Source organism: Amia ocellicauda, chromosome 16 (genome assembly GCF_036373705.1).
Source record: "Amia ocellicauda isolate fAmiCal2 chromosome 16, fAmiCal2.hap1, whole genome shotgun sequence".
NCBI classification, from domain to species: Eukaryota; Metazoa; Chordata; class Actinopteri; order Amiiformes; family Amiidae; genus Amia; species Amia ocellicauda.
Window position 1 is genome coordinate 28852886 of NC_089865.1, and position 27439 is coordinate 28880324.

Here is a 27439-nt window from a genome sequence, read left to right on the forward strand (position 1 = left end):
TTCTCCAGGAGAGCTCCTGATTGGTGCATCTAGTAATGGCCTTGGTCCAAAAGTGCAGGGTTTGTTCTATAGCCTGGACTCATATGGTTGTCTCCAGTTATTCCTATCCTTGGCTGTATGTTGTGCTTCACCCCATGACAGATTCATCTGACCCAGATCGTGTGTGACGGTTCTTTGCCAGGTGGTTCTTGACCTCCCTGGTTATCTTTTGCCCAGAGGCGGCTATCTCAGGGTGATTTTCTGTATGCGTTTTTGATCCAATCTTAAGACCAAGTATAGGTCCAAGCCACCGCAGTCTTCGTTGCGTGGTTTCTAGTAGGATGTTATGGGTACTTTGGGTCTTTATGTACTGATCTTGGTTGGATATCTTGTTTGGCCAGAATATATGACAGATATTCCTAAGGCATCAATTGTGGAATGCCTTGATTGTCTGATTGCCAAATCCAAATTTGGGGGCAAAACTTACAACGTTCCAAGTACCATATAAAGGGTTTGCAGTGTGTCTGAGATAACAGAAAGCTCTGGGCTAAGGTGTTACTGGTCTAGTAGAAGCCTGTTCTCAATAGCCGAGTCCTATCGCCCGTAGGTGCCAGGAGTTAGTATACAGTCTGCTGAGCCTAGCCGGCCATGCTGGGATTGGCTCACAGTGTGGCAGACATACCTCCGTAGGATCTTGAGAATCAGCAATTTAGTGAAAAGCTGCCACCTTTCACCCACCTCATTTAGGCGCATCTGTATACACTGCTGCAGACCAATCTGACATTCTCCTAATATAATTGTTTTCATTCTTAATATAATTCTTTTATCTTGATTTTGTTAATAATAATAATTCACTGGATTGTGGATCTACAGGACCAGGTTGTAGATCACTGGACTGAAACCACCAACTGGCTGGCACTATCCATGGGACACTTTGCGACTGTGTTTTAAAATTGCTGCTAAACTGAAAGGAATTAGCACTTGGAACATTAAACCGGCATTCTGATTTAATTGCTTAATTACCATTAGCAGCATTACAACCAGGCAGCAAGACGGCACATACATCTTCTGTGAAACTGCAAGGAATAAAATCCATTGCCAGGCACTTTCATTTTGATTCTTAATGTTTTATGATTTCCTTCTGGTTGCTGTTGTTTTGGCAGCTACCCATCAATAAAGTGATTTCTCCAGCTTCCTTTCATTAATAATATATAGGAAGCTAATTAGCCCAGACTGATTACAGAGGAAGTGATTCTCAGCTGTTGTCGTGGTCAGAGGAATTGCAGGTGATCACTGATTTGCCAGCAGCTCTAAAATGAAAGCTGTAAATCTCTGTCACATGTTTGTTTTCCTGTTTGTTATTTTCTCTCTTTTGATGAAGCTGAGTTTTCTAGCTAGTATTCAACAGTCATGTTAATAGTTTCAGGTTTGCCTACAAGTGCAATACAAATCTATTCAATCATATGATGTTTTGTTTCTTTCACATACCAGTTCTGCAAGAGTTAAATATAAACAAAACACTTTTTAAAATATATATCATCATCAACAGCAGTCTTTACCAATCCGCTGCTCGATGAAGGCTCCCCGAGATGATTCAACTCCAGTTCACTCCAGCAAAGCTTCCAATTTCATCTGCCCATCTTTTATGTGGTCTGCCACTAGATCTTTTTAATCTGTTGGGATCCATTCAATAGCTTCCTTCATCAATCTTTGATCTGTTCTTCTTGCACTGTGTCCGGCCCATTTCCATTTTAATATTTCCACTATTTCAATGATGTCACATATTTTAGTTTGTTCTCAGATCCATTCATTTCTTTTTCATTTTTTTCTTGTTATTCAACCATTGTGATGAATCGGTTTTTTGGCTTCATCACCATTGCCATTATGTTTCTACTTCCCCTGCTTACACGTTTATGAAATATAGTTATCATACATCATCTACTATATAATCCAAATATATGTTTTGGTAAAAGGGATACAATTACATCTTTGAAATCATTCAATCAATGTATATAGACATGGTTGCTTCTAACTTCAATGCAACTAAATGTCTAACTATTATAAAACTATAAACTATTCAGGGAATAAGTTTAAGTTTAAGGTCATACAAGGAAAACAAAACTGCATTTTAACATACCAGTTCAAAGCAGTTCCCCTTCTCAACCTTTCAAATTAGACTGTTGGCAGCATTATATGGTTTCAGACCCCCAGCTGATTGCACAACTCACTGAATCTGGAGACGAGCCCTGAGATTTCTATTGTACCATGTATATAATAGTCTCCAGTATGTTTTCTTCCCTTTTAATGTCTTTCTTTATCTTAAAATGATTTTTGCTAAGTCTTGTTTTTCTTAACTTTCCAACTGTTCTTGGCTAAAGACTGATCTCTGTGGAATTGGAATTGAATAAATAAGAAGCTCAGTGTAATGTAGGATTAAAGTGAAACAGGATTAAGGTCATTCCTCAACTCTACTTGAAGCATTGGCCGGGGGAACAGCACTTAGAGATGGTATTAGGTGACAGGTTTTTGCAACAGTAGGAAGGTGTAAATAACTCCTATTCAGTCTTAGCACCTTGTCCTGGACGATCACACTTCTGCAGCTTTTGTAGCCAATTTAAAAAATGCAAAGACCTGAAATCAGTGGAACGTTAGGCCTGTTACATCAATAATTGTTTTGATTTAGTTAAGGTGCAATGAAAAGCAAGATAGACCAAAGCCCTCTGTGTACCATTGCATTGTACCTCTATCTGTAACCTATATTAATCTTGAAATCTCATAAAGGCTGATTCAGTCTATATGTTGAAATACAGTATGACTATGTAGAGACATATGATTCATAGGCAGATGGTCTATTTCTGTAATTTTTGACATGCTCTGGAATTACTGTAATACAAAACTGGCCATCTACAGCTTCTCTTTTCCATGGTTTAAGGGTTTCTCTTACATTAAGCATGTAAACCTGTTATCGTTTTATGCCCATGTGAGCTTTTAACAATTTTCAAATTACTTTCCACCTTCTGTGAGCTAATAAGGTTGGCGTGACTGCAAAGTAAATATGTTCTGAAAATGCAAACATCTCTGTTATTTACTCACACTGTGTGGTTACAAGAATGCTTCAGAAAGACTCCAAAGACTCTCTTCTGATTGTATCAAATCAAATGATGCAAGGCCGTGGCAGCATTACAATTAATACTATTTAATACAGAGGGGATAACAAATAAACAGCACTTTTTACCTGACTAATTTCAGGCGATGGTTGTGATTATAATGTAAAGGATTGCAATCCATTAAAGGGGAAATGGAACAGATACAAGAGGTCAGGGGAGCAATAATGTTTATCACTGACAACAATATAGAATCAGATATGCTTAGAAATTAAGATGCTGGATTGAGTTCAAAGAAGTAAATTAGAGGTGCAGTGCAAGGGGTTTATTAGAATAGGTCGACATGTTCAAAGAGAATGCATAACAAATCTGAACGATATTTGCAATGCTGTAATGATCATGACAGGATTTTCTACATTCAAATTTAAAATGAGACTGTTCCATAAATAGGGAATGAATGAAAAAAGGAAGGCTGGATGTACTACGTTTTTGTACATTTTTAACACATTTCGCTAGTTCAATAGACAGTAAGGAACACTGGCCTAGACTATGACATGAATTTGACGCTGTGGAAACGATGGGATCAAGAGATCACAACAGCACTGATTGAGTGAAGGGTCTGGTTGGCTAAATCGGGTATAAATACGGATCATTTTGAGCCTCCCAAGGTGCACTGTCCTATTGGAATGCATGTTGTGTTCTATAGGCTGGTCTCCAATCCAGACGATGCCATTGGCTAGGAGTTCTCAGGGGCTGTTGGACGAATGGACAATTGCTGCCAGGAAATGGTGGACCGACAAATCTATTTGCTGCTAACAAGCAATTCCTGTGGCTATTCAGGCAACTGCAATGTCTGGATTTTAGCTGTTTCATCCACATCAAATTGTCAAAATATTGTGATGAATCAGATGTATGAATTCTGTGCTTGTTTCTGTGCAGTGCAAAATATGGCAAATGGCTTTGACAATATATAATACCACATGGGTTTGACAATATATAATTTCAGGGTGGAATGGACTGGGGAAAGTTACAAGCTACTGGAATTATTTACAGAATAGATATATTACCACCACAATAACTGACACCCTTGATAAAGATGACTTCTCGACTCAGCTGCTCGTCCAGTCACTGGTCCTCTCTAGCCTGGACTACTGCAACTCCCTCCTGGCCGGCCTGCCTGCAACTACTACCCACCCGCTCCAGCTCATCCAGAACTCTGCGGCTCGTCTGGTGTCTCTCTGCCCCGATTTGCACACGCTACTCCACTGCTGCGCTCCCTTCACTGGCTCCCGATAGCGGCACGCATTCAGTTCAAGACACTGACCCTCACCTACCGCTGTCTCGACCACACTGCACCAAGCTACCTTCAGACACTCGTCTCTCCATACATCCCCTCCAGACCACTGCGCTCCTCCAGTGCCAGAAGACCTACTCTACCTCCTCTCCACTCTCCTTCCTCCAGAGCCACTCCTTCTCATCTCTGGCCCCTAAATGGTGGAACGACCTGCCTACCGAAGTCAAAACAGCAGAGTCCTTAACCTCCTTCCGGCGCTTACTCAAGACGCATCTTTTCCGACAGTACTTGTAATATTAGTCCTCTGTCCCTGCTAGATAGCACTTCACAGTTTTATTATGCTTCTCGCGTTCTTGATTGTTTTCCTCCTTGCTCCCTTCCCATTGCCCTTGACTGTGACCCTACATCTTGACAGCACTTAGCTTTCACCGTCCAGGATGTAGGACCTCACTTACTGTACTTGTGTAAATTGTAAATTGGAATTTGTAAATTGTATTTTGTATTACTATGTTTTAGTTAACTTGAAGTTGTAATGATTGATGCCTTGTACTTTTTGCAATTTGTTTTGTACTTATGTTGTAAGATTTTTCTTTTATATTATTTTATTATTATAATTTTTTTTCTTATAAAAATAATAATAATAATAAAATAATATAAAAGAAAAATACAAGGGTCTATATGTGTGCAAAATTATTATTGCATGGAATCAGTTACCTAATCATATTATTGGATATTTGAATCACTTGTCCAGTTGCCTTTACTTTTGTCATTGTGGTTATGTAAATGCATGCCAAAGGTTGCATCAGAAGGAATTTAATTTAAAATACAATACATTTTAGATGAGTATTGCCCATTTATCTGAGCAATACTCATCTAAAATGTATAACTAGTAAGATAAATGGGAAATTAATACTTATGATTCCACAATTCATCCCAATTTGATGTGAGCCATCTTTTTCAAAGGTATTGGGACAGAGTAAATAAAAACAGCTGTTCTCAATGTGTTTAATATTGAAAGCCCTTGGCCTTAAAGACTATTGAATTCTAAAATGGAAACTTTCCATCACCCCTTGACATAGTGCCTTTCCTGCTAGAGTACTGAGACATTAATGTTAACAGTTTCTCTCTTCCTGATTAGATTATCATTGGGAAGGTATACAAGAAAACATTCCTACATTTTGGATATGATTCCATGATGAAAGGATTTAAATACTATGTGTTTTTGGATATTCCCCATAAATAAGTATGTTTGCAGCATTGTACTTTGTGTTTGAAGAGTGATTTAGATGTATGTATGTATGTAGGTAGGTATCTGATATATTAATTTACATATGGACAGGATCCATTGCAATAAAATAACATTTTTTCCCTTATAGACAAACAATACCATAATTTCCTTGATTCCTTTGTATGTTCTGCATTGTGGTTACACTGTACTGTTCCTTATTAGCCTAACTTTGGTGCTTTGCATGATGTCTACTGTGAAATAGAGCTTTATATACTTATGAAGGAAAGATACATTCAAGACCACAAATCAAAAGTTAATTACAGCAGAAATCTTAAAAGAAGGTGGAGAAGAAATGGAGAAGATTCTGGCAACACTTGTTATAATTTCCTCAAAATTAAACACATACCAGATAAGTGGAACAATGCAACCGTCATTCAAAGAATATCTGAAAAACTATCGGCCCATTAGTCTACTTCCCATCAAAGTATTTACACAGGTACTAACACATCGCCTTCAAGACACACTGGACTTCGCCCAACCTAGAGAACAAGCAGGATTCAGAAGTGGATATAACACGATGGACCAAATACAACCTAGAAGAGAAGCATTGGAAAGATTCAGAGAATATGAGCTTCCTCTGCGCTGGGCTTTATTGACTATGAGAAAGCATTTGATTCAATACATACAAACTCTGTCATCAGAGCCCTAAGAAATCAACACATTGAGGAAACATATATAACTCGTGTTAAATATATTTACAACAATGCTACATCAACAATCTGACTCCACCAAGACACTGACCAGATCAAGATTTGTAAAGGAGACACAATCTCTCCAAACCTCTTCACTGCAACTTTTGTAGAAGTGTTCAAGACTTTGGACTGGGAAGAAAATGGAATCCAGTAAAACAGAGCTTTGCAGGTAACTGTCATATTTGCAAAAACACCCAAAGACCTGCAGCTTCAATTTCAAGAATTCTCAGATGAAAGCAAGAAAACTGGACTTAAAATGAACCCGAGTAAAACAAAAGTCATGTTAAACGTCAAAAATGATGTCTACCTTGGCCAACAAATCAGCGCAGATGGAGAAAATATGGAAACGATCAAAAGAAGAGGGCAGATGGGATGGAGTGCATTTGGAAGAAACAGCAATTGAAAGGAAATCTACCCACTTACCTCAAACGAAAAGTTCTACCAGTGCTCATTTATGGATGTGAAACCTGGCCACTTTTAAATGGCAGTGGGCTGGACACATTGCAGAAGCACAGATCAAAGATGGGCAAAGGAAGTCAGTCAATCAAAGTTGAATGCATCTAGAATCAGACCTAGTAGAAGACCACATGCAAGATGAGAAGATGAAATCCTACACTTGGAAAAGAGAAGCTGTAGACGGAAGCAAGTGGAAGCACCTTGGGGAGGCCTTCACCCAGCAGCGGATCGATATAGGCTGATGGTGATGGTGAAGGTAATGATACTTATATATATACTTATATATATATATATATATAATCCATTATATACAATTCCAGGCTCAAACAAATAAGTGTGCAGGTTGTCTGGCCGCTGTGATGTGGCTGTGCGCCGCTAGCGGGAGCTGGGTGTGCGGCGCAGGCAGGGCTCACAATCCCAGGACGAGGCGTTTCCCAGCGTCTGCAGCCCCACGGCACCGCGGCTGACAGCAGAGCTCCCTCCTCCCGGCGGCGCACACACACGGCCACAGCGCGCTGCCCCCTCCCGAGCAGCGGACAACTAAGTATGGGGACGTGGTTGTTATTTCGGTTCTTCCGGAGGGTGTACATATCCTAAATCTCCTTTTGACCGGGGATATTGTTCCGCTAACGTATATACTGGATTTTTAAGCTCTTTGTTATTATTATTTGTAAACCAGAAAGTGACGGGAAAGAGCGGCCTCCTCCTCTCCCATCTCCCCCGCCAGGGCTGCGTGCGCCGCGGCTGGAGCCCAACCCGGTGCCCGGCGTCGCAGAGCGGCGAAGAACATGCGTACAGCTGGGGGTCCTGCCAGCCGAGAGACCCAGGGCTCGCCCACAAGGGACCGCTTTGAAGGGGAGGGCAACCCAGACAGTCGGCGTGAGGACGGAGTTGCCTGGCTGAAGCCGCGGCTTTAAAAGAGGCCCGTTGTTGGATTGGATTCAATTCCTCCGGCCGAAAGGGACTTGTGTTCTCCTGTGCGAGCTGGAGTCGGTTTCCTGCAAATATCTAACGTGGATGTGCGCTGTATCGGAGTCGTCGTGCGCTGCGTTAAGGGTGTGTTTACTATCCATGCAGCGCAGTTAGCCGAGCTTTCCCCCCACCAAGTGGAGGAGGATCGCACCGCATTTGCACCCAGATCTGGACAAGAAAGACATCCTATTTCTTCTAAGCGCTTCGAGGAAAACCCGGCGATTTCAGTATGTAACGAGCGAGACCTGTATACGGACTAATACACCGACTGTCCAAGCGCCAGTCGCCCGTGAAGACGCGCTGAGACCAAAACCACAGCCGACAAACTACCACAAAGTCATGCGCTTTCTAATCTGACACTGGATTACAATCGGCGACTGAGTTGGGATTGTTCAACGCCAGAAAAGGGCGAGAAACGGAAAACTTTTTGGAGCCATTTGCTCGGCGGTGTCGGGACCAGCATGGCTGCCTTCCGCCGAATATCGGTGCTGTTCCTGGGCATGCACGCCGTCCTGCTGCTCAGCACCGTGGCTGGTGAGTGCACCCGAAACAGCGCCCAGAGCCCGGCTGCCTCGCCTCGCCTCGCCTCGCTTATTGTCTTCAGTAATGCGACAGCGAGGGAGGTCTGGTTATAATTGTGCTCTTTACAGAGCCACACAAAGGGAAATACTGCAGGTTAATACATTCTCTTTACAGGCTTTACAATTGTGTCTGCAGCCTGCTTTCTCACGTCAAAAGTGACAGGTTGACCGCGATCGGCTTCGGTTCTGCGGTGGATTTAAAGTCATTTCGTCCTTCTTTTATTTGCAGCTATTCTCTCAGCACTGTGCTTTTCTTCTTCACAGTCACGTCACATCGTTTTCTTTTTTTGTTTTGGCGTTTCTGCCTAACGCGATATGTAATGAAACGAGTTCATTAATTTCCTGCCATCAGAAATCTCGGTGCTGCAGTTTGTCTGTGTTTTTTTTTGCATTTTGCAAGTCGAATGTATTTCCAGATCATTATCCTCCGAACGCGCTAGGTGTGTGTTCCCCGTTCTAGAATGCCAATCAGATTAGCAGATGTGTTATAAAATTGATTTTGAATAATCGCATCATGCCTTATTCGCACTTCAGATGACGTTTCTTTTATTGCTGGACTTTTATTTTGGGGTAACTTTCTTTTTCACCATTTACGTGTTATTGAAGTAACATTTTTCCTCTGATAAATCTATTAAATGTCACACAGGACATAAAAACACCTGAAAATGAATCTCCTTTCATGGCAAGTTGTGTGTTTTTGGTGTCTGGTGTTTTAACAAATGCAATGTGTTATCGGATGGTGTTTGACTATGATTGTCTCTCTTTGGATGTGAAATGTGAGCCAGGTAGTAGGTGGGCTAGATGCACTGTCATAGTCTTCTACAGGTGTCCAAGGAGTGGCTGGTCTGCTAGTGCTTGTGTGCATTTGTCTGTCAAGACATGTGAAATAGGTTATCAAGCTATTGAGGCAGACTTACATAAGAAGGCTGGATTTGCCAGTGCAAGATTAAGACACATTTATATAACATGGACTCCAACTGACCACAAGCACAAAAAAGAAAGTTGGTCTCTAGTGACAGGATTACTAATAGAAACACGTCCGTGCGATGAAATGGCCAGTGATGGGGAGAAATCCTTATTTTTTCTGTGGATCTGTACGCACATTTTATTTACAGCATTTGAACATTAATTTATGTCTAAGCCTTTGAGATTTAATTGGTGTAGGTCATTGTTACACAATGTAATGAATATACCACAAATGAATTCAAACCATACTCAGAGTCTTGGGGGGAGAAACAAACCAACATCCACAAAACTCTCCTATGAAATCCTACATTAGCCTGACATCCCAGGAGCCCTAGAGATGCTGTGGTTGTCAGTGTGGCTTTTTCCATTCTCAGTCAGGACTGCTGGTTTAGCCTGTAGGTGTTTCTCACACACGGGTTACGGCAGCTAGACTTATGTCTCAGAATTGTGCCTGCAGGAAGACAAGGCAATTATGACTCGCTAATCACCGTGAAGTTATTTACAATACTTTGGGAATTTCCATACTGGCTCGTCCTGAGGTGAACCCCATTTGTCAGCTTAGTCTGTTACTCGGTGCCGTCCCACGTCTTGCTTGTGGTGGAGAGCTTGCTGGTGGAGCGCAGGGTCTGTAACCCGGGTTGGCCAGTGATCGAGGAGGAGAGCTCAGACCTGAGTGTGTAAAAGAAAACCAAGCCTGGTCTCAAATACTTGCAGGGATCCATACATGCTTTACTTTGCCACTGCGTCTGTGTGAAGCCGCAGAAGGATATAGGATTCGCACAGTGCAGTCTGCTTTTCAGTCATCCGCTGAATTTAGGGGTTTTCACACAGGTGGCTCTAGTAAAGCACTACTCCTCACAAGCACCTTTGTCTACTCTCAGTTCGGCCTTTGTTGAATGAAAATGACAACTCTGAAGAAAAAGAAAATAGTGCACATCTTTTGAGTTTCACGTTCATTGGTCCTCCCTCGTTATACCACCAGTTCTGAAGCGGGCATTGAAATGGACAGTAAGCAAGCTTGGCATAAAGAGAGAGAGACATACTCTGCTGCAAAGGCATTTAAGAAAGAGATGGTGGTCTCTGTAAAAGAGGCAACTGTATAATAATTTTAATAATTACTTAAAGCAGTGATTCCAGCCTGCCTCCATTGGTAATGGATTGTAATAAACATCACATAGTATGTAGTGCCCCTTTTTTCTCTTCTCTTCTTTTGAACACCATGAATGTCATGATGTGCGATATTTTGGACAATAGGGTACTGCCAGCATTGATTCAATTTAGCTGGGATTGCCTGGACAACCAATCAATACTTTAACTGCATTGCCTTCCTATTGTGAAATTCCTCGGAAATAGTCCCAGGTTTGAATATTAGGATTGTTTTGGTGCAATTTGTCATTAAATGCTGTCACTTGTTTTACAGTTAGGAACAGCATTATATATATGAAAACTATCCTGTTCAAAGTAAGATCTATGTGAAAATGTCTTTCTATATCTGCACTCTCCTCTAGTTTTAAGGTTTTGGAAAACTGCCCTTAGTGGCCAAATCTTGTCTGTAAGTGAGTGGTTGCTGCTGCTGTTGTTTTTTCTATAATGTGTGTATATATATATATAATTTACATATAAAATAGATCAGCAATACATCAATCAACTGTACTCCTACATTTAGAGCTCCAAACAGCTGACGCCAGTAGCACTTCATGGCACGGTTTTACTTCTGTATCGTTGAGGTCTGCATTCCAAACCCAATCTGATTGATCGTGCATGTGGCTGGTGTCTTTAGTGATGCAGTTGTGGATGCTCATGCAGCAGTTTATAATGAGCACTTAGTGTATACCCTCCAACAAAAGGGAAAATGATTATCTAACTGTCAATGTCTTTTCTAATGCCTTTGCTGGCAGTTTCGACACACACTGGATCCAACCTCATTTCGCCTACTTGCCTACTCAGTGCGGATCATCTACCATGTAAATTGAAGCACTAGCATGCACTGATTGAAGAACAATCTGCAGAGTATTGCATTTTTATTTGACTAGACTAGGGTTGTTTAAAAAGTAATCATTGAGGATAACAACAGTGAGTTTCTGACGTCATGTTTTTGGTATTAGACACACGTACACATGTCAATAATGTGTCCAATTGTTTTACCACAGGAGGTGAAGGTTTAATGGCAAAAGAAATGTCACAGGAAATGGTAGTGAACAGTAGCTCTTAATATGGTCAGCTTGCACGCAATGTCCTTGAGGTAAAACAAAGCTTCTGTTAGGCCTTGGAAAAGATAAGATAATGCGTGCTTGCTAGAATGGATTCAAGTTAAAAGAGGCGTGGAGCTTCCATCATTGGTAGGGTACTTAAAAGCTCTGCTGTGGTTTTCCTGATGTACTGCATTGTAAGAGAGCAAAAAAATGAATCGCTGTGCATGACCTTGCCTAGCTAATCTGGCCTCCCTCTATGTACTTCCAATCCTTTCCCCTTTTTCAATGACAAGGATGCTTTACCAATCTCCATTAGTCCAGCACACAGAATTGTCCTAAGTGAGAGCATATAGTGCTTCATTTATAAACAGAGATCCAAAAGTCTTTTGCTTTCCTCCCAGAGAACGAAATCGTGGGCACAGGAAATTAGATGATTACCCTACTGTTAGATTAATTTGCTGAGGCATCTGAAGCACACGCTGGAAAAATCAATAGACATCATCAGTTCAGACGGAAGAGAGCTTAATGTATTCAGTCATTCATTCACCGTGCATGTGGAATAGAAATCGTGTATGTTTTAAGTGACTTTGCAGACTTGGGTTACTTCTCTGTGGTGGTGTCAGCTAAGTGAAACCATTGAAGGGGCGATCTAACAAACCATCACACAGCCTATGGTAAACTTACAGTATGGTATTGTTAAAAAGACTTGAATCGGAAAGTAACTTAAATATTTGTTTAAATAATGAAAGTTTAAAAAAGCATGTAATTCAGTGGAATTCAAGACGCAATATCTATAATTCAAACCATAAGACAAATGGCTAGCTATGAACTGGAATGCTAAGTGGTTTATCTGGCCAAAACACAAGTAGACAATCTTCCCTGTCCAGCTAGAAAACTCTATATACATGGAAATGTGTTCCACTATTATTCAAGTGTTCTTCCAACACTTCAAATATTTAGCAGTGATTAGGTCAGTTTTGCCCACTGCTACTTTGTGGGTTTCCACATCAAAATTAAGATCAAATGTCATTCAAAAATGTGTGTCTGACTTTGCTCCTTTTCCCCCTCCCAGTGAACTTCGTGTTTGATTCAACAAGCTTTGTCAATACTGTCTTCACTCATTAGGAGATCCATTAACAGTTTGGGAGATGTCTTTAGGGTTGTAAAATCTCACATGTTTACACACCAATTAACCTGGTGGTAGTTGTAGCATATATGCCTGTATCCCTCTCTAGCCCTTGGGGAGTTCAGTTTCCAGGTTTATGCACTCTTCGATAGCTCCCAAAAAAGCAAGAAAGCAAAAGAAAACTGGCATCTCACTGTGTTTCTGCGAGTAATTGGTGTTTGTTCTTGTCAGAAATGGGATGCCGGTCATGCAGTTCACATTCAAACTAGTTCACCAGATTATTCTCGCATTCAGTTAGAAGCAGTTTGCTCCAAGATTTTTTTCCCCAGATAAGGAGGCTCTTCCGTTTGGGATAATAATGTTTGCTCACGGCAAGCCAAATTCAGAGGAATTTGAGTCTTTTACATTTTTTATAAACATTCTTGCCCTTGATTATTGTTTGTTGTTTATGTTTTTCTAGGACTTCTTGTTCTGCAGCTTAAATTGAATGATCAAGAATGTTAGTCATTGCTGTTCGTTAAGACTCGGTTCGTTTTCACTCTCCTCATTAGACCACCGAAGAAAAACAAATTACAGGCAATTTTGTAGTTGCTTAACTGACGTGTTACAATGCATGCAGAACATGTACTTTGTAATGCAGTCTAATGAATGTATGACAAATTGGATGGTGTTGCTGTGGATATTATTTTAGATATGACTTATTTAAAAGAAGTCTCATGCTTGTTTTCAGGGGATGTTGCTGTGTGGTCAGGGGCAGTTGATTTAATTATTCTGCTGTTGTTAATGGGGGTTTGTGGTGTCAGATGTGGTGCACTGCTACCCCCTCCAGTGAACTCCAGCTGAGGATCTGAAGCAGCAGCCCAGTGATCTCCCAGTGATATCACTTCATTGTGGCTGGGTGTGGTCTATTGTAGAAACAATGCATAATTATTTTCATTATACAGTGCTTTTTTTTTATTTATTTTTTATGCAGAGCAGTATGCTAAGAATATAGAATTAGTTTGATCCAGTCTAAATGGTATGCAATTTTTTTTTCCATTAAATCTTTAATTACACATCCCTCTTTCCCATTATTAAGGACAGGCATTGCTGGTTAGGATTAAGGAAGTCACCTTTTTTTTTGCAGTCTTCTTCCTAAGGGAATTATCTTTGTGTAAAGTATTGTTGCTCATTGTCCTTACCAGCATAATAGATCAGTATTGTTTTTTTTTTTATTTAATATTTTTTGTCACCATGGTATGCAAAATCTAAGAAACTATGAGAATAACTTAAACCGGTCTTAAACCGATTTAAACTGGTTGAAGTAATGGAACAGTGGAAGTTACTTGTATTTTATCCTGCCAGAAGCTAATTAAGCAACAGCATCAATTAAAGAGAAGGTTAATGCTCAGTTTACATGTTTTTGCCCCACCAATGAATAACTAACATTTTTTTCCAATCTCAATATCTCCCAGGTGAAATGAATTAGGTTTGGAACTGCAGAATCAGTGTGTCAGTAAGTGGGTGGAATATTCCACCACCGACTCAAGACTGTTTAAAGGTGAAGGACAATGAAATATGCCTGGAGAGGAAGAGTCTTCTCTACAAAGCCTACTTAGTGCCATGCATTATTTAGAGCAATCGATAAACCAATGTTATTATTAGAAAATTGCCGGATGATTGTAACTCAAATCCTGACCTGGCAGATTTCTTATGATGGGGAGATAGAGAGCGAGTCAATAGATGCCTCAGCAACATTTTTGTATTAATTTTATTTTATTGCCTGCCAGTCTTGTTTGGCATTTACATGCGCATTCAAGGAGCCTTTTCATATTGTCTTGGCATTATAGTACAGTAAAGCAAATCGGATGCTATTTAAGGATGAAACTGCAGTACTTGCCTGGCTGGTACAGTGAGGTATAATGCTGCTGTAGCCAGGTGGGTCTACAGCTGTTGTGAAGAGAGAGTGTGAAGGAAATCAGTCCACACTTAAGTTACCAACCAGTATTGTAATGCTTGCTACCGTAGTAGGTTGTACAGAAGTTTATTTATAGAACATAAATGTCCATGTTGTGTTTATGAAATGTAAGATGCCTGCTTGTATATACTTTCTATTCTTTTTGGTTAGAAATTGGCCCTTTTACTGATTCTTTAAGTCTCTCTCTACAAAACTGCACAATGTAGGCTGTAGGCTACTTAATCATACTGTTTCTTAGTATATCGAAATGGGCAAATATATAAAAACCTCTTTCTATTGGTTACTTTGTGTTACGTTTCATTCTATTGCGTTATGTTGTGTTGCGTAATTTTGTCTTGCTTTGCATTTGCCAAATTAAGCTTCTGTGTAACAATTGGGGCAGAAAAGTAATGGATAAAAATACTTGAAATAGACGAATCATAAAAACATGCAGAATATCAATATGAGTCTCAAAAAATGTAGTACAAGCTGCAGTATGTGGTCTTAAAATTGTTGCATTGCATGTACATGGTAGTCACAGTTCACTGGGGTGCATCAGAGACATTTACTGTCAGCAGTCTGGCAGTTTGACACCTGTAAAGTGTGTAGCATTTGTATATTTCCATGAATGTTATTGAAGATCGCTGGGCACTAGTGAGTTTATGTTGTGAGCAGCAGAAGTCGCTTTGGGACAAAGTTAAAGTTTTGATAAATTACTTGGAAAATGTACTTTTTTTTGCACTGACCAGTAGTGAACCAAATTCTTGAGATGACCTGGGGGTAGAAGGGACGGGGGGAGGCTGACCTGCTTTCAGTGCCTGAGGGCTTTGACCTTCAGCTGCTAATTGCTCATGTTGCACTATTGATGGAGATACTCCATTAGTGCTTTCACCCTCGCCGGATGTCCTGTTTTAGGGAAAGCAAGACACAGGAACCATGCCGTTGTGTGTAGGGTGGCCCCATCAGAAATGGGCGATCATGTTGCCACAGTGTTTGAAATTGATTAATCTAGCGGTTGTCTATTTGAGTGGGGCTCCTTTTGCGATGTGCTGTCAGAGAAGTTCTGAAATGACTGTTGTGTTGATGTAGATTCAACTCTGCTGGGAGACATTACACACTGTACAGTCATTTTAAAAGCTGATGCAATTGTTTCTGATTGTAACTCTTTATTTTTAAGTTATCAGTCAGACATGGTTATTTCGTTATTTTAATCACAAAAAGTAAAGCTTTTCACACGCACGTTGGTTTTCTCTCATACCATCGCAAAGTTGCAAAATATGTTATGCATACAAATTTGCATGGTTTCTACATATACAGGAAGGCTAGTCTCTAGCAGTATTAGTGCTGAGAAGCCGATCTATATCTGTATTTTGCACAGAGCCCGGAGCATCGATGTCACCAGATGCACTGCTGACATAATTAAACTGTGGCTCCGTTCAATATGTAATTACAGGCTATTTGCATATTCATAAATCATTCAGGACATCATTGGCAGCTTGTGATATGGAGACAAACCAGGAAACTAAAGGCATCGTGAATAAATACAGAATCAATGTTGGGTGGAGGAAGATCTCTTGACTGCGCCTTTATAAGAAGATTCACCACCGTGTCTCAACCGGAGTCCGTCCATCTCAGATCTGTTAAAAATTCCAGGTTAATCCTTCAAGCAGAACCATGTTTGAGGTGGTCATGCTACACAGTGTCCCAGTTCTGCTCCAGTCAGTGTGCAGTGACCCCAGAGAGGAGACTCCTGAACCATATGGGCTGCCAGAGGAAAAAGCCTGCCTGAATAACACTGTTTGTATTATGCTGAAGTGTCCTTGACATTGTTTTGAGTGACTGGGATATGAAAGTCTTGCATCTCCATTAGCACTGATGGGTTTTGTGTCAACAGCCCTCTCCAATGAAGTGCTTTTGGAAAGTGTGTTCATTGGGAGGGGTTGCTGATTTTTTATTTGAATGTCTTTTTTAAATAATTTTCCCCCCATAAATATCAACTTTGTAAACATTCTCCCTTCCCAGGCTGAAAGTAGCAGGCCAGTCCCTGGGGAAGAAGGAGCTCTCTGTGTTCGGATGTGAAACCACATCTCCTGGCAGGAGAGGGCTAGTAATACAATGGAAAGTGGCTTAGTCTCTCTCAATAATCCTGTACATAACTAAGGATTTTGCATGTGATCTTCTGGTTACTGCATCGGATAGAAGCCCAAGCTGAAATTCCTAAAAACAAACAGTGATGCAATATACCCTAGCCTGCCATCTGAGCACAATAGGGTTGTAGTCAACATTTTGAAATACATCTGCAGGTATTTGTTTACGAAGGCACAGGATTTTACTTGGACAAGTGCATCCCTTATTTGATGATATATTCAATGTACTTCATCCAGTCTTTCTCTTTGTTTTTGATTTTCCAAACTATAGGCCCGAGAGCTGGACCACCAGGGTTCTGAATAAAGAATCTCTAAACAAAACCGCAGAATTACAGTCCACATCAAGTATTTAATGGCTGTTACCTTGCACTGTGATTTATGTATATCTCTATTAAGGAATCCAGCTGGTGTTTTGTGCCCATTCTCATGTGCACCTCTTGTTTGGAAAGCATTGGTATGCATAGCTGTTAGCATTTCTTTTAGGTCCCCTATTGGAGCCTTTACTATAAAAAGAAAATGAAAAAACTTTGTTGGCTACAGAAATCATACGTCTTACTTGCCTAAAGCTTTTGTACCAGCCTGAGACATTTCTTTCATGTTTAACACACACACACACACAACCTTATATTAAGCTGAAAAGCCCAGTGAAACCTTGCAATCATAACCACAAACCGGGAATACATTTTTGGCAGTAATGCATCACTTTACTTTGCAGTTGGTATTACATTTATGATACGTTTAAAAAAAAATAATAATCTGTGGTTGAACCAATGAAGGTCTTGGCTTGGAATTCAACTTGGACACTCTACTAAGAGTGCTATGGGACAAATCGGGTTGAAATTCATCCAGGTTTTCCTTAAATTGGATGGGTAATAGTGATCTGTCCAGAGTGATAGTAGATGGGGCAGGGGTTTAATCCACTTCACTTTCAAGCCTTTTATCTCCTGAAAGTCCTACATGAAACACAGGTGATCCCAGCTGCCGGAACAAGACCAGGGCGCCACATGAGTTATCACTGCTGGCTGCCCTCACAAGGAGCATTGTAAAGAGAGGTCAAGATCATTGCACAGGGGCTGGGCAGCCATCTGACCCCTTATGACAAAGGACAAGTTCAGAGACAGAATAAGAGAGAGACCAATATGTATAGTCCATGGTCTACTCACATGAATTTATAGTGCTGTCTGTCCATTCGGCTTCTGTCAAACCTGACAAAATAAATCCTACCAGCACACTATGAATTCCCTTTTAATATCCAGTCATGAAAATCTGGTCATTTATCTGTGCGTAGATGTGGTTTGAATTATAAATGAGCCCCAACAGAAACCAAGAGAACACTCAGCAAAAATCCTAGATTACGTAAACTGCATGCTTGCTGTTGGTAACCAGTTTAAAAAAAACGTGAAGCAGGGAAATTGGATTTCCAAGAAGGTGTATTTGGAAAAGGATTTGCTGGAGATCTGTATGCACTGAGAACTAGGAAGAAAGCCCAGAGTATTCTGGATGATGATTCGCATCCTTGTTCTCAAGAGTTTGAGATGTTACCTTCAGGAAGGCGATGCCTGTGTCAACCAAAAATGTATACAGGAAATCTTTTATTCCCACTGCAATTAGCTTTCTTAACTCAAGATGATCTTAAATAGTATTTTAGAATGTATTTTTATGTATAATGTACTTATTGATTGTATATTGACTTGTATGTGGATGGATTATATGTTGTTGTGTTTTTCATTGAGTGAGACCAAAAACAAATTTCCACCTTGTGTGGATAATAAAGTATTATTGTATGGTATTGTACTGTATTGCTGTGCTTTGCATGCTGTAAAGTTATCCGTCAAAAGAAAAAAAAAAAGAAAAAGAAAAAAAACCTCTGTTCTTCTTAAGGGGGGAATGAGTTGTCCAGCTAAAATCCACAGGCCTATGCATCCAACCAGTAGACTATTGTGAACTATGCTTTTGGTTCTTTTTCTCCTTCTTTCTCTTTATTTTTCTTTCTTTCCCTCACTTTCTCAATTTGATCTTTGGTTTGCATTGCCTTCCTGTGGCTTGATTGTTTTCTCACTGTGGAATGAGTCACTTTTTAAAAATGTATAATTTTTTTATCTGAGATCTAGGTATGTACAGTGTGCTGCTTTACCAAGGCTTTAGACTAAACAATCAGTGCCCTGCTCAGCTGCTGAAGAGAGCAAGAAAAACCTCCTCCCCTCTATGAGGCTCCCCCTGGCTCCTGTGGCCGAATACTTTGCAGAGTGAGGCCCAGCACACATTACTGATTCACATAGCGATCGACTGGGCCCCCCTCCCCCTGTGAAACATTTAACACTAATTGAAAAATCATTTCACCAAGGGAATGTGTGCTTTGCTTGTGCTGTGTGCAGAAGGCGCTGACATACCCTGTTGCACAGCAGTTGCGCCGCAAGATGCAAGATCAGTGTGCATATTGTTAAAGTGGCACATCAGAAAACTGGAGATAGGTATGGGCAGCTGCTTAACACCTACTGCAGGTACCTTAACATCTCAAGAACTTTGGTTTATTAGTTTGTAACAGGAACATCATATGCTTTTGGTTTTCTAATTGAAGACAGGCCAAGATTATACACCACTCCTGTCCAATATGTGTAACAATAGACAAAGCCCTGTGTACGTACACATGGCGTGCCTCAGTATGTGTTTTGATGGATTCTCTCATAGCTATGGCCTATAGCCTTGTGTGCATGCTAATACCTCACCCTTACCCAGAAAGTCTTCCATGAATAAAACATCAGTAGTTGCTTGTTTGCTTGCAATTAAATGAAACTGGTTTTCAGATTAGCGCCATAGCTCAACGGCATTGTCCTCCTTCGCTCTCTGCAGAGAGGAACCCTTTGAATAATTGAAGGGAAGAGAGCCCAGGAAAGGGCAGCATTAAATCACACGTTTGCTGACAAGACAGGTGTGGTCTTTCAGGAGAGGGGATCGAGGGGGAAGACCCCAGTCTTCTACACACTACACAGGGGTTGAGCTTTGTGTTTTTGTAAAAGAGGTTCACGCTGCCACAGAAACAGACCCAAAAAAATCAGGACACCTGCTCGCCTGCCTGACCTTCCTCATGCCCTCGTCGGCCTACTTCAGGTTGGGCCTTGCCTTCCCCTCAAAGAGTGAACTTGCTGAACAAAGCCTTCCTCTCTGCTGGCAGGCTGCCATGCCCAGTCTGTCCCCTGAATTAGACTCTGCTGCTTTGTCCTTTTCCCACAACTTATTTAATCGAAGAAGAGAGATGAAGGGGTGGAGGGGAAAAATGTGCACACTTTAGGAATTAATAAGAAAAAGCACTTCTCAGCCTTTGAGTCCATGCAACACCATTTGGATTTTGCTTTGTTTCATGGCTTCCTCAGAGGTTCAATTTGTTATGTATGGTTTTAGAAAAGATAGATGATGAGGTTTTGTCCAGTTGGCTGTTGATGTTTGTCCATTTTGTTGATATTTTAACTGTGCTGTGATTGGTCAGTGGTCATGATTTTAAACCGACTAATCTTGTATCCTCTTACCTCTCTTGTCATGGTTAATGCACAGGGCTGCTATTTACCTACCCCCCAACGCTACTCGCTTATCCCACTCCTCTCATTAATAGAGATGTTTTAATTTCCACCCTCCAGTGGTTTGAAATTGGGCCAACAAATGTGTATAAAAGAATGTGATTGTATACATGCGGTGGTTGTTGCCTTTTCATTTTGCCCACATACACAAACTTACACAAGGATTTATGACTGAATAGCTACATGTTGGTGTGGTTAAAATCTTTGCCGTTTCAGATATCAAAGGTCAGAAGCAAACAGAAGCCATTGCCAGTATCCTTCCCTTATCTGACTTTGAGTGAATGGCAGATTCATACTGTGGTAATTTATCATGCACAGTGTGGTTATAGTCTCTATGAGCAGAAATACCTCCAATCCCTACTCACAAATCTGCATGCAAGATGAAAAGCTCCAAAGCAATGTCTTTTTATATTGAGATGAACCGTTTTCATTGGAGACCTTAATCAAAAGATGAGCAATTCTGAACAGAGTTAAGAAGCTGTTGAGCTGTGTTCTACAGAATACTCTCTGGTTATGTAGTTGTTCAAAATACCAGCCTGACATTGACATTTGACATTGGATTGCAGATTTATGTAGTTTGTCTTTGATGGCTTTGGTTTTCTGTGGCTACAGCTTGCTTTCCCCTTTTCAGGCAAGGAATGGGCTCTTCTCTTCATTTTATACAAGGCTGTCAGATTGGCTTTCTTTTTGTGTTTTCTTTTCAAACACCAACCTCCTAAGAAGACAGCAGTATGAGTCAGATGTTGCAAAAGATTACTTCACCTCATGCCAGCTTCTGAGTCACTTACTATGTTGGCAGCCAGTAACCCAGCATCACAGACCGCAACGCTGCTTTTTGGAGATGTATAAAAAAAGAAAAGAACCCCCACCCCCATAAAAACACAAACCTGAAAAATGTTCTAAAGTATGTAGACATCTGATAATAATTGCCAGCACTAACAAGATGACGGAGGAGCCCAATACAGGTGGAATACAAAATATTTTTGGAGGGAAATGTGTGTGTTCATGGCCCATGATTGATTAGCCCAGCGTCCTAGCCTTCTTTTCCTCCCACTCAAGAGCAAACAAGTCTGTTAAATGTAGGGGAAAAAAAGGTAGTGATATCAAGTGTAGTATAGAAGTGCTAAACTTGATTTAATCTCATATGAATAGAAAATTAACATATTATTAACTTGAGCAAACTGCATGTGGTTTAATGTGGGAGTGGTATCCTGTATAGAATTGATGTGGTTTGCCATCACTGTAGTGTCTTACCACAGCCAACAACCCAATACGAGTCTTTTTTTTTTTTTGGTACAGTGAGGGGAAAAAAGTATTTGATCCTCTGCTGATTTTGTACGTTTGCCCACTGACAAAGAAATGATCAGTCTATAATTTTAATGGTAGGTGTATTTTAACAGTGAGAGACAGAATAACAGCAAAAAAATCCAGAAAAACGCATTTCAAAAAAGTTATAGATTGATTTGCATGTTAATGAGGGAAATAAGTATTTGACCCCTTCGACTTAGTACTTGGTGGCGCATATGCGAATAATCGCACCAACTGTTGTCACCTTCTCACCAAGCTGCTTGGCGATGGTCTTGTAGCCCATTCCAGCCTTGTGTAGGTCTACAATCTTGTCCCTGACATCCTTGGACAGCTCTTTGGTCTTGGCCATGGTGGAGAGTTTGGAATCTGATTGATTGATTGCTTCTGTGGACAGGTGTCTTTTATACAGATAACTCCCTTTAAGAGAGTGCTCCTAATCTCAGATCGTTACCTGTATAAAAGACACCTGGGAGCCAGAAATCTTGCTGATTGATAAGGGATCAAATACTTATTTCCTTCATTAACATGCAAATCAATTTATAACTTTTTTGAAATGCGTTTTTCTGGATTTTTTTGCTGTTATTCTGTCTCTCACTGTTAAAATTCACCTACCATTAAAATTATAGACTGATCATTTCTTTGTCAGTGGGCAAACGTACAAAATCAGCAGGGGATCAAATACTTTTTTCCCTCACTGTATTTCCTCCCCACTGGAGTTTTGTGCAGGTTACCGCCAGCATAGGGATTAAAATCGACTTGGTTAGAACAGCTGGACAGGCTATTATTATACTAAGAAACATTCTGGGATTTTGAGGATTTTTTCAGGGGAACTACGTAGAAGACATTTACTCGTCTCTCCTAAAATGAAATGAACAATTCATCCTCATTGAGAGTATTACAGCCTGGTGCTCATTTTTGTTTTTCCTCACTTACCTGACTAATGGTTCACATATCAGCTGTACTCCATGTAAACATTGACTTGTATATCATGCAATCATTGATTCTGCAAAGCACTGTGTGGCAATTCTTTTGTGACTGTTTGATGGGTTGGGTTGGGCTAAGGGAGTGAGTTTGATTGTTAGTTTTTGTACAGTGTGAATGCCCAGTGTTTTCACTTTTAGGACAGTGGTGTTTACTTCTTGTCCCATCACTTAAGAGAACAGCTAGGATATGTAACAGGGAAATTGTAACTATTTAACACATTTTACTTACACTGTATTGTATAGGCTACTTGATCTTAATTTTCTTCAGTTAGAACTTATATGTTTTGTTTTGTGAAATGTGTAGCCTATATTTTGTTACATTTATATGTCAGCCTAGGTAAAGATGTCTGCCAACAGATTATTATTAATAATACTCATAATAATAATACGTCCCCCAGTGGTTTTACAGTCGCAACTTGGCAATATCTGCTAATGAGGCGGATCGGATTAAAGCACAAAGTTACTTGAGTGCCCCAATCAGTGAGCGCTTCGATTTACATGCTCTTCTCTGGCTGACATTCGCACAGTGGGATAATCGAACTTGACACATTATTACTATTATTATTTAGCTTTTCTATTAAAAATAACAGCAGACCAGCCGGCCTCGGGTTTACTGTCCATTCTCGGTAATGTGGAAACCACTGCAGCTGCAAATTATCCCAGGCTTTCCTCTCCGAAGCGCGCTGTGTGATGTACAGAAACCGTAATCCCGTTAAAGAGGGCTTTGCAGAGGCTATTCAAAGTTCAGATTGTGATGAACATTCTAAGACTGCCCTGGAGAAATAAAATAAAAGAAAAAGGATAAAAAAGCTTTTCTCTTCTGAAGAGATAATGAAGAGTGTAACCAAACCCTCAAGATACTTCTGTATAGGTCTGTTACACATAGCCATTTTCATTTGCTGTTCTTCACTCTTCAAAAGAATACAGTAGAGCTGGCTAAAGTTCAATGTTTCATTTATTTATTACTCTTTTTGTAAACTCAAGTTTGCCAGAGTTGTTTTGACAATAACAATAACTGTCACAAAACCAACATCAAATATTGTTGTCACGGTTTTAGTTTTCTAATTTAGTTTATTTGTTTTAAGTTTATTGGACTTTCAAGGACTGAGCCTGAGAGTCTATCCTGTCAGCATCCAGGATACAGCTGGGCCTGTGACTGAAATGTCTTTCAGTTTTAATAGCCCAGAGGTGATTGAAAGAGAGTGTGTCTGGGTTGCTAACCTGTCAATTAGTATAAGCCATACCTTGAGTGAACTTCTTAGTAATCCCTGCTACAGTGATTCAGAGAAACATGATGACGTCCATGGTTTTAAATGTGTTCAATTGAGTTACTTTCCTTATTTAGACTTCGTTGTTTTTGTGGTACATGGTCAACCAACGCTATCTTAACCTGGATTTAAAAAAGAAAAAGAATTGGCCACATAATTTAATATATCCCTATCTGATTTAAATTAAGCAGACTTTCCATAGGTAACAGATACATACAGCCACATTTCTGTAGAAAAAGAGTTAAAAACAGTGAAAGTACATCTGAGTATATTTAGAGAACTTCAAAATTTCACTTTTTTTTATAGGGGGGGGGGGGAGTTTTAGGTTATTATCAGTACATCATATAGCAAATGCTTTAATCCCAAGCGATTTACAAGTCTCTTCAAACAAAAATGGACACAACATAAAATATGGTTACAATACACTGTTCAAAGTAGCTTGTTACTGATCACAGCCCTCTATAATCACTGTCCATTTTTCTTTCAAAAGGAGCAAAAAAGCTTGCAATGTACACAATGGCTACGATTGGCAGGGAATTAATATACCCACACATCTGAAGTTGGATGGAAGGGGGTGCACTTTTTGGCAGACCAGCCTGTGTGTCTGGGTGGCAAGTGGCATAAATGACCAGGAGATTTCCATTTCTACAGGGGAGCAGCTGTGCAGAGACTGGCCGAGTACATGCCAAGGACAGTGCCAGGCAGACGCACCGCAAACACAAACATTTAACCAGAGAGCTGCTGCTGTAGCACAAGCATACAGTTTAGTAGGCTGTCTCGGCCCCTTGGTTTTATTTTATTTGTTTATTTACTTATTTCATTTCCTGGAGGAAGATTTGAATAAGTCATGCGTGAACATTGCTGTACTGTGCAGCTTTACACAGATATTAAAACGGTATTTTCAAAAGACATTTTTGTATTTCACTTCCTGGCACTTATTTATTTATATATTTACTTAGTTAATTGTTTTTGGTGTACCTCATATTTCCGAAGGTGGTCAAAATCCAGAACGCAGTTGCATGTTAAACTCAAAGTAACATTGTGCAGCGCTAACACAATACAAAAATATTAACACAATGCAGTAAGAACCAGTGCAGTGCAGTTTGTGCAACTAAGTTTCATAGAAATATAGTAGGCTACTTAATGTTGTTCACTGTAATGTGCGTGTGTGTTTTGTTGTTGTATGTCATATTGGATGAAGGTGTCGGCTAAATTACTTAATAATGTATTATACCTGGTAGCAAAACATGTAGCACAACTGAGAATTATACTGGAAGATAATGTATTCGATTTGAAAACTAGGCGATGTTTAAATTGAGCTAAACTTAACCTATGTGTTGGGGGCTGAAGGTTAAAAAAAAAATACAATCTTCAAATTCTTACATAATTGATCTGTTTTTGATATATTTTTGTTCATTGAAAGGGTATGAATAGGTTTTTCTGACCTGTTTTGGACCCTTATCTTGTGCTTTTTTCACTAGAAGATTGTCCAGGTTATTTGCAGTTCTGCACCCTTATATGCTTATTTTTTTGTTTAGCTGTGAAAACTGTCATACAGCCAGTCTTTAAAACAGGTCTCCATTAGTTTCTTTAATGTGTTTTTGTCTACCTCTGTGGAACCCTTTTCCCTCCTGGCAATTCTGTGTTTACAATCCTACAGACTAGAATCTGTCACAATTCTAAGTAAAAGCCCCAACTGGCAGCACTGTGTAGTGGCACTGTGGAGTGGCACAGGTATGCCTACTGGCGTACTTGACACCATGGCGGGAAGTTTGCCCTTTCCAAAGAGAATCCAGCTTTGCACTGCAAGCACTATGAAGTCATTAACCTGAATTCCCTTCTAATTAGCAGCACATAAGAGGAAATAATTGGAATTCAATTTCCAAAGGAGGCTGATGTAAATTGAGGCCTCTTAAGAGCATAGTTTATTAAAATTATTTGGGAATAGTTCATTGCACCTGACTTAGCAGACTGAGATTTAACTAATTGAGTTTGCTAAAGAGCCAGCTTCAAGGATGGAGGATGATATCTGGAGTGGCGATCAACACCCATGGACCAAACTAACCCTTTCATTGAAGGGGTTGTCGAGCCCCACAAAACTCTCCTGTCCATCACAGTAATTCAGCTCCTCATTTATTGTGGTGCCTATGTAAGTCTCCCTGTGATCCCCTTCCAGGTGATTTTCACTGTTTCACCATTTACTCCCCAGTTGCAGGAATTCCCCCTCCCTACGCATTGCCTTTGATGTTTTGAATAGGGGTTCTTCAGCTGCAGACTTTCCCAGCCGACGCTCCAGCACTTACACTAAAAAGCGAAAGATGAGAGCGGTATTGATCTTGCCACCCTAGGTCAATATGGGAATAGTGGGCGCCAGTCACATTGGATCTGAATGTTCATGTCCCGACCCTAAATACATTTAACTTTCAAAGAGCCTGTTTAATGCCATCAGGAGATGCAGAGCATAACTTGATTTCAGGAACTGGAGAGGGAGAGGAGGGGGCGGAAAAACGCAGACAATGACAGGACTGCCTGTTTAATTTGTGTTTTTTCGACCCCACTGGAATCCTTTTTTTTTCTCTCTCTACCTTTCTCTTGTCTTATCTCCTAGCGACAGCTTCTGAATTATGTCATTGGTATCAAATGGAAGCATAGCGGGTTGCCACGGTGATCGTGTCAAAGCTTGAAGACCAGAAAGCAGTCGGGTAGCTTTATGGTCTAGCATCCTCTCATTGCAGTGGCTTGGAATGAGTCTCTGATGGTCTGGCGGTCTATTGTAACAGAGAAGCCCTTGCTCACTTTTGGTATAGGCATCTTGCGTCATGACAGAAAGACTCCCTTTGAACAATGCCTTCTGTGCTTTAAGTATTTTAGGTATTATAGTTTTCATTCCGTTGGTCTGATTAGAAACAAAAGCAGCAGCTGCATCACACCTACCACTGCCAGCATGGAACTGGATCGGTTTCAGTTGCTGAGCTGTCTGCTTTTCCACTGACACTAATTTCTTGAACTTGGATTCAAAACGGTCTGCTCTTTTGGCCTCCGATGTAGTCCGATGTTGTGGGCTACTTCATTAGCTACAAATCATAGCTATAAATCTCCTGTCCTCTAGAATGTCACCCAGCTACCTGGAAGTAACAGCTTGTGCCGAGGCCCTCCGAACATTAACCTTGGTTTAATTGCTTTGCGTTTCTCTTCTGGCTAAGTAGGCATGGGTTGGAAAGATTGGAGCTACAGTCTCCCTTATGACTACACTGTGCCATAAGCTGAACGTTTGCCAGCACAGTAATGCACATCTCGGAGCAATTCAGAGCCACCAAGGACTGTTGGAGAAAAAGCCTGTGCGAGATAAACAACCGTGAAAAGGCAAACCAAACGACACAAAATAAAAACTAACTCTGCAGTACTGGGGCTCTATTCATATATTGTACATCATGCATTTTCTGTTCAGACTGAAAAACAACCTTTAATTTGGGGCATGGGGAGATTGTTACATCGTGTTACAAGCCTTTCTTCAGGAGGGTTTGCTGATGCAGAATTTTCATGAGCCCGTAACACTGCAATTCAGTGCAATTGGA

The 27439-nt window shown here is 40.4% G+C and overlaps 1 protein-coding gene across 1 annotated transcript in view; it reads left to right on the top strand.

Annotated features, from left to right (window-relative positions):
* Positions 1 to 7255: 7255 nt before the first annotated feature.
* The window catches only part of bmpr2b (bone morphogenetic protein receptor, type II b (serine/threonine kinase)), a 120053-nt gene continuing 99869 nt past the window's right edge, over positions 7256 to 27439 (top strand). Inside the window, exon 1 of the mRNA XM_066688627.1 lies at positions 7256 to 8319. Within this exon, the coding sequence (XP_066544724.1) occupies positions 8247 to 8319 (73 nt within the window). The 5' untranslated portion in view covers positions 7256 to 8246. The remainder of the gene's footprint in view (positions 8320 to 27439) is intronic.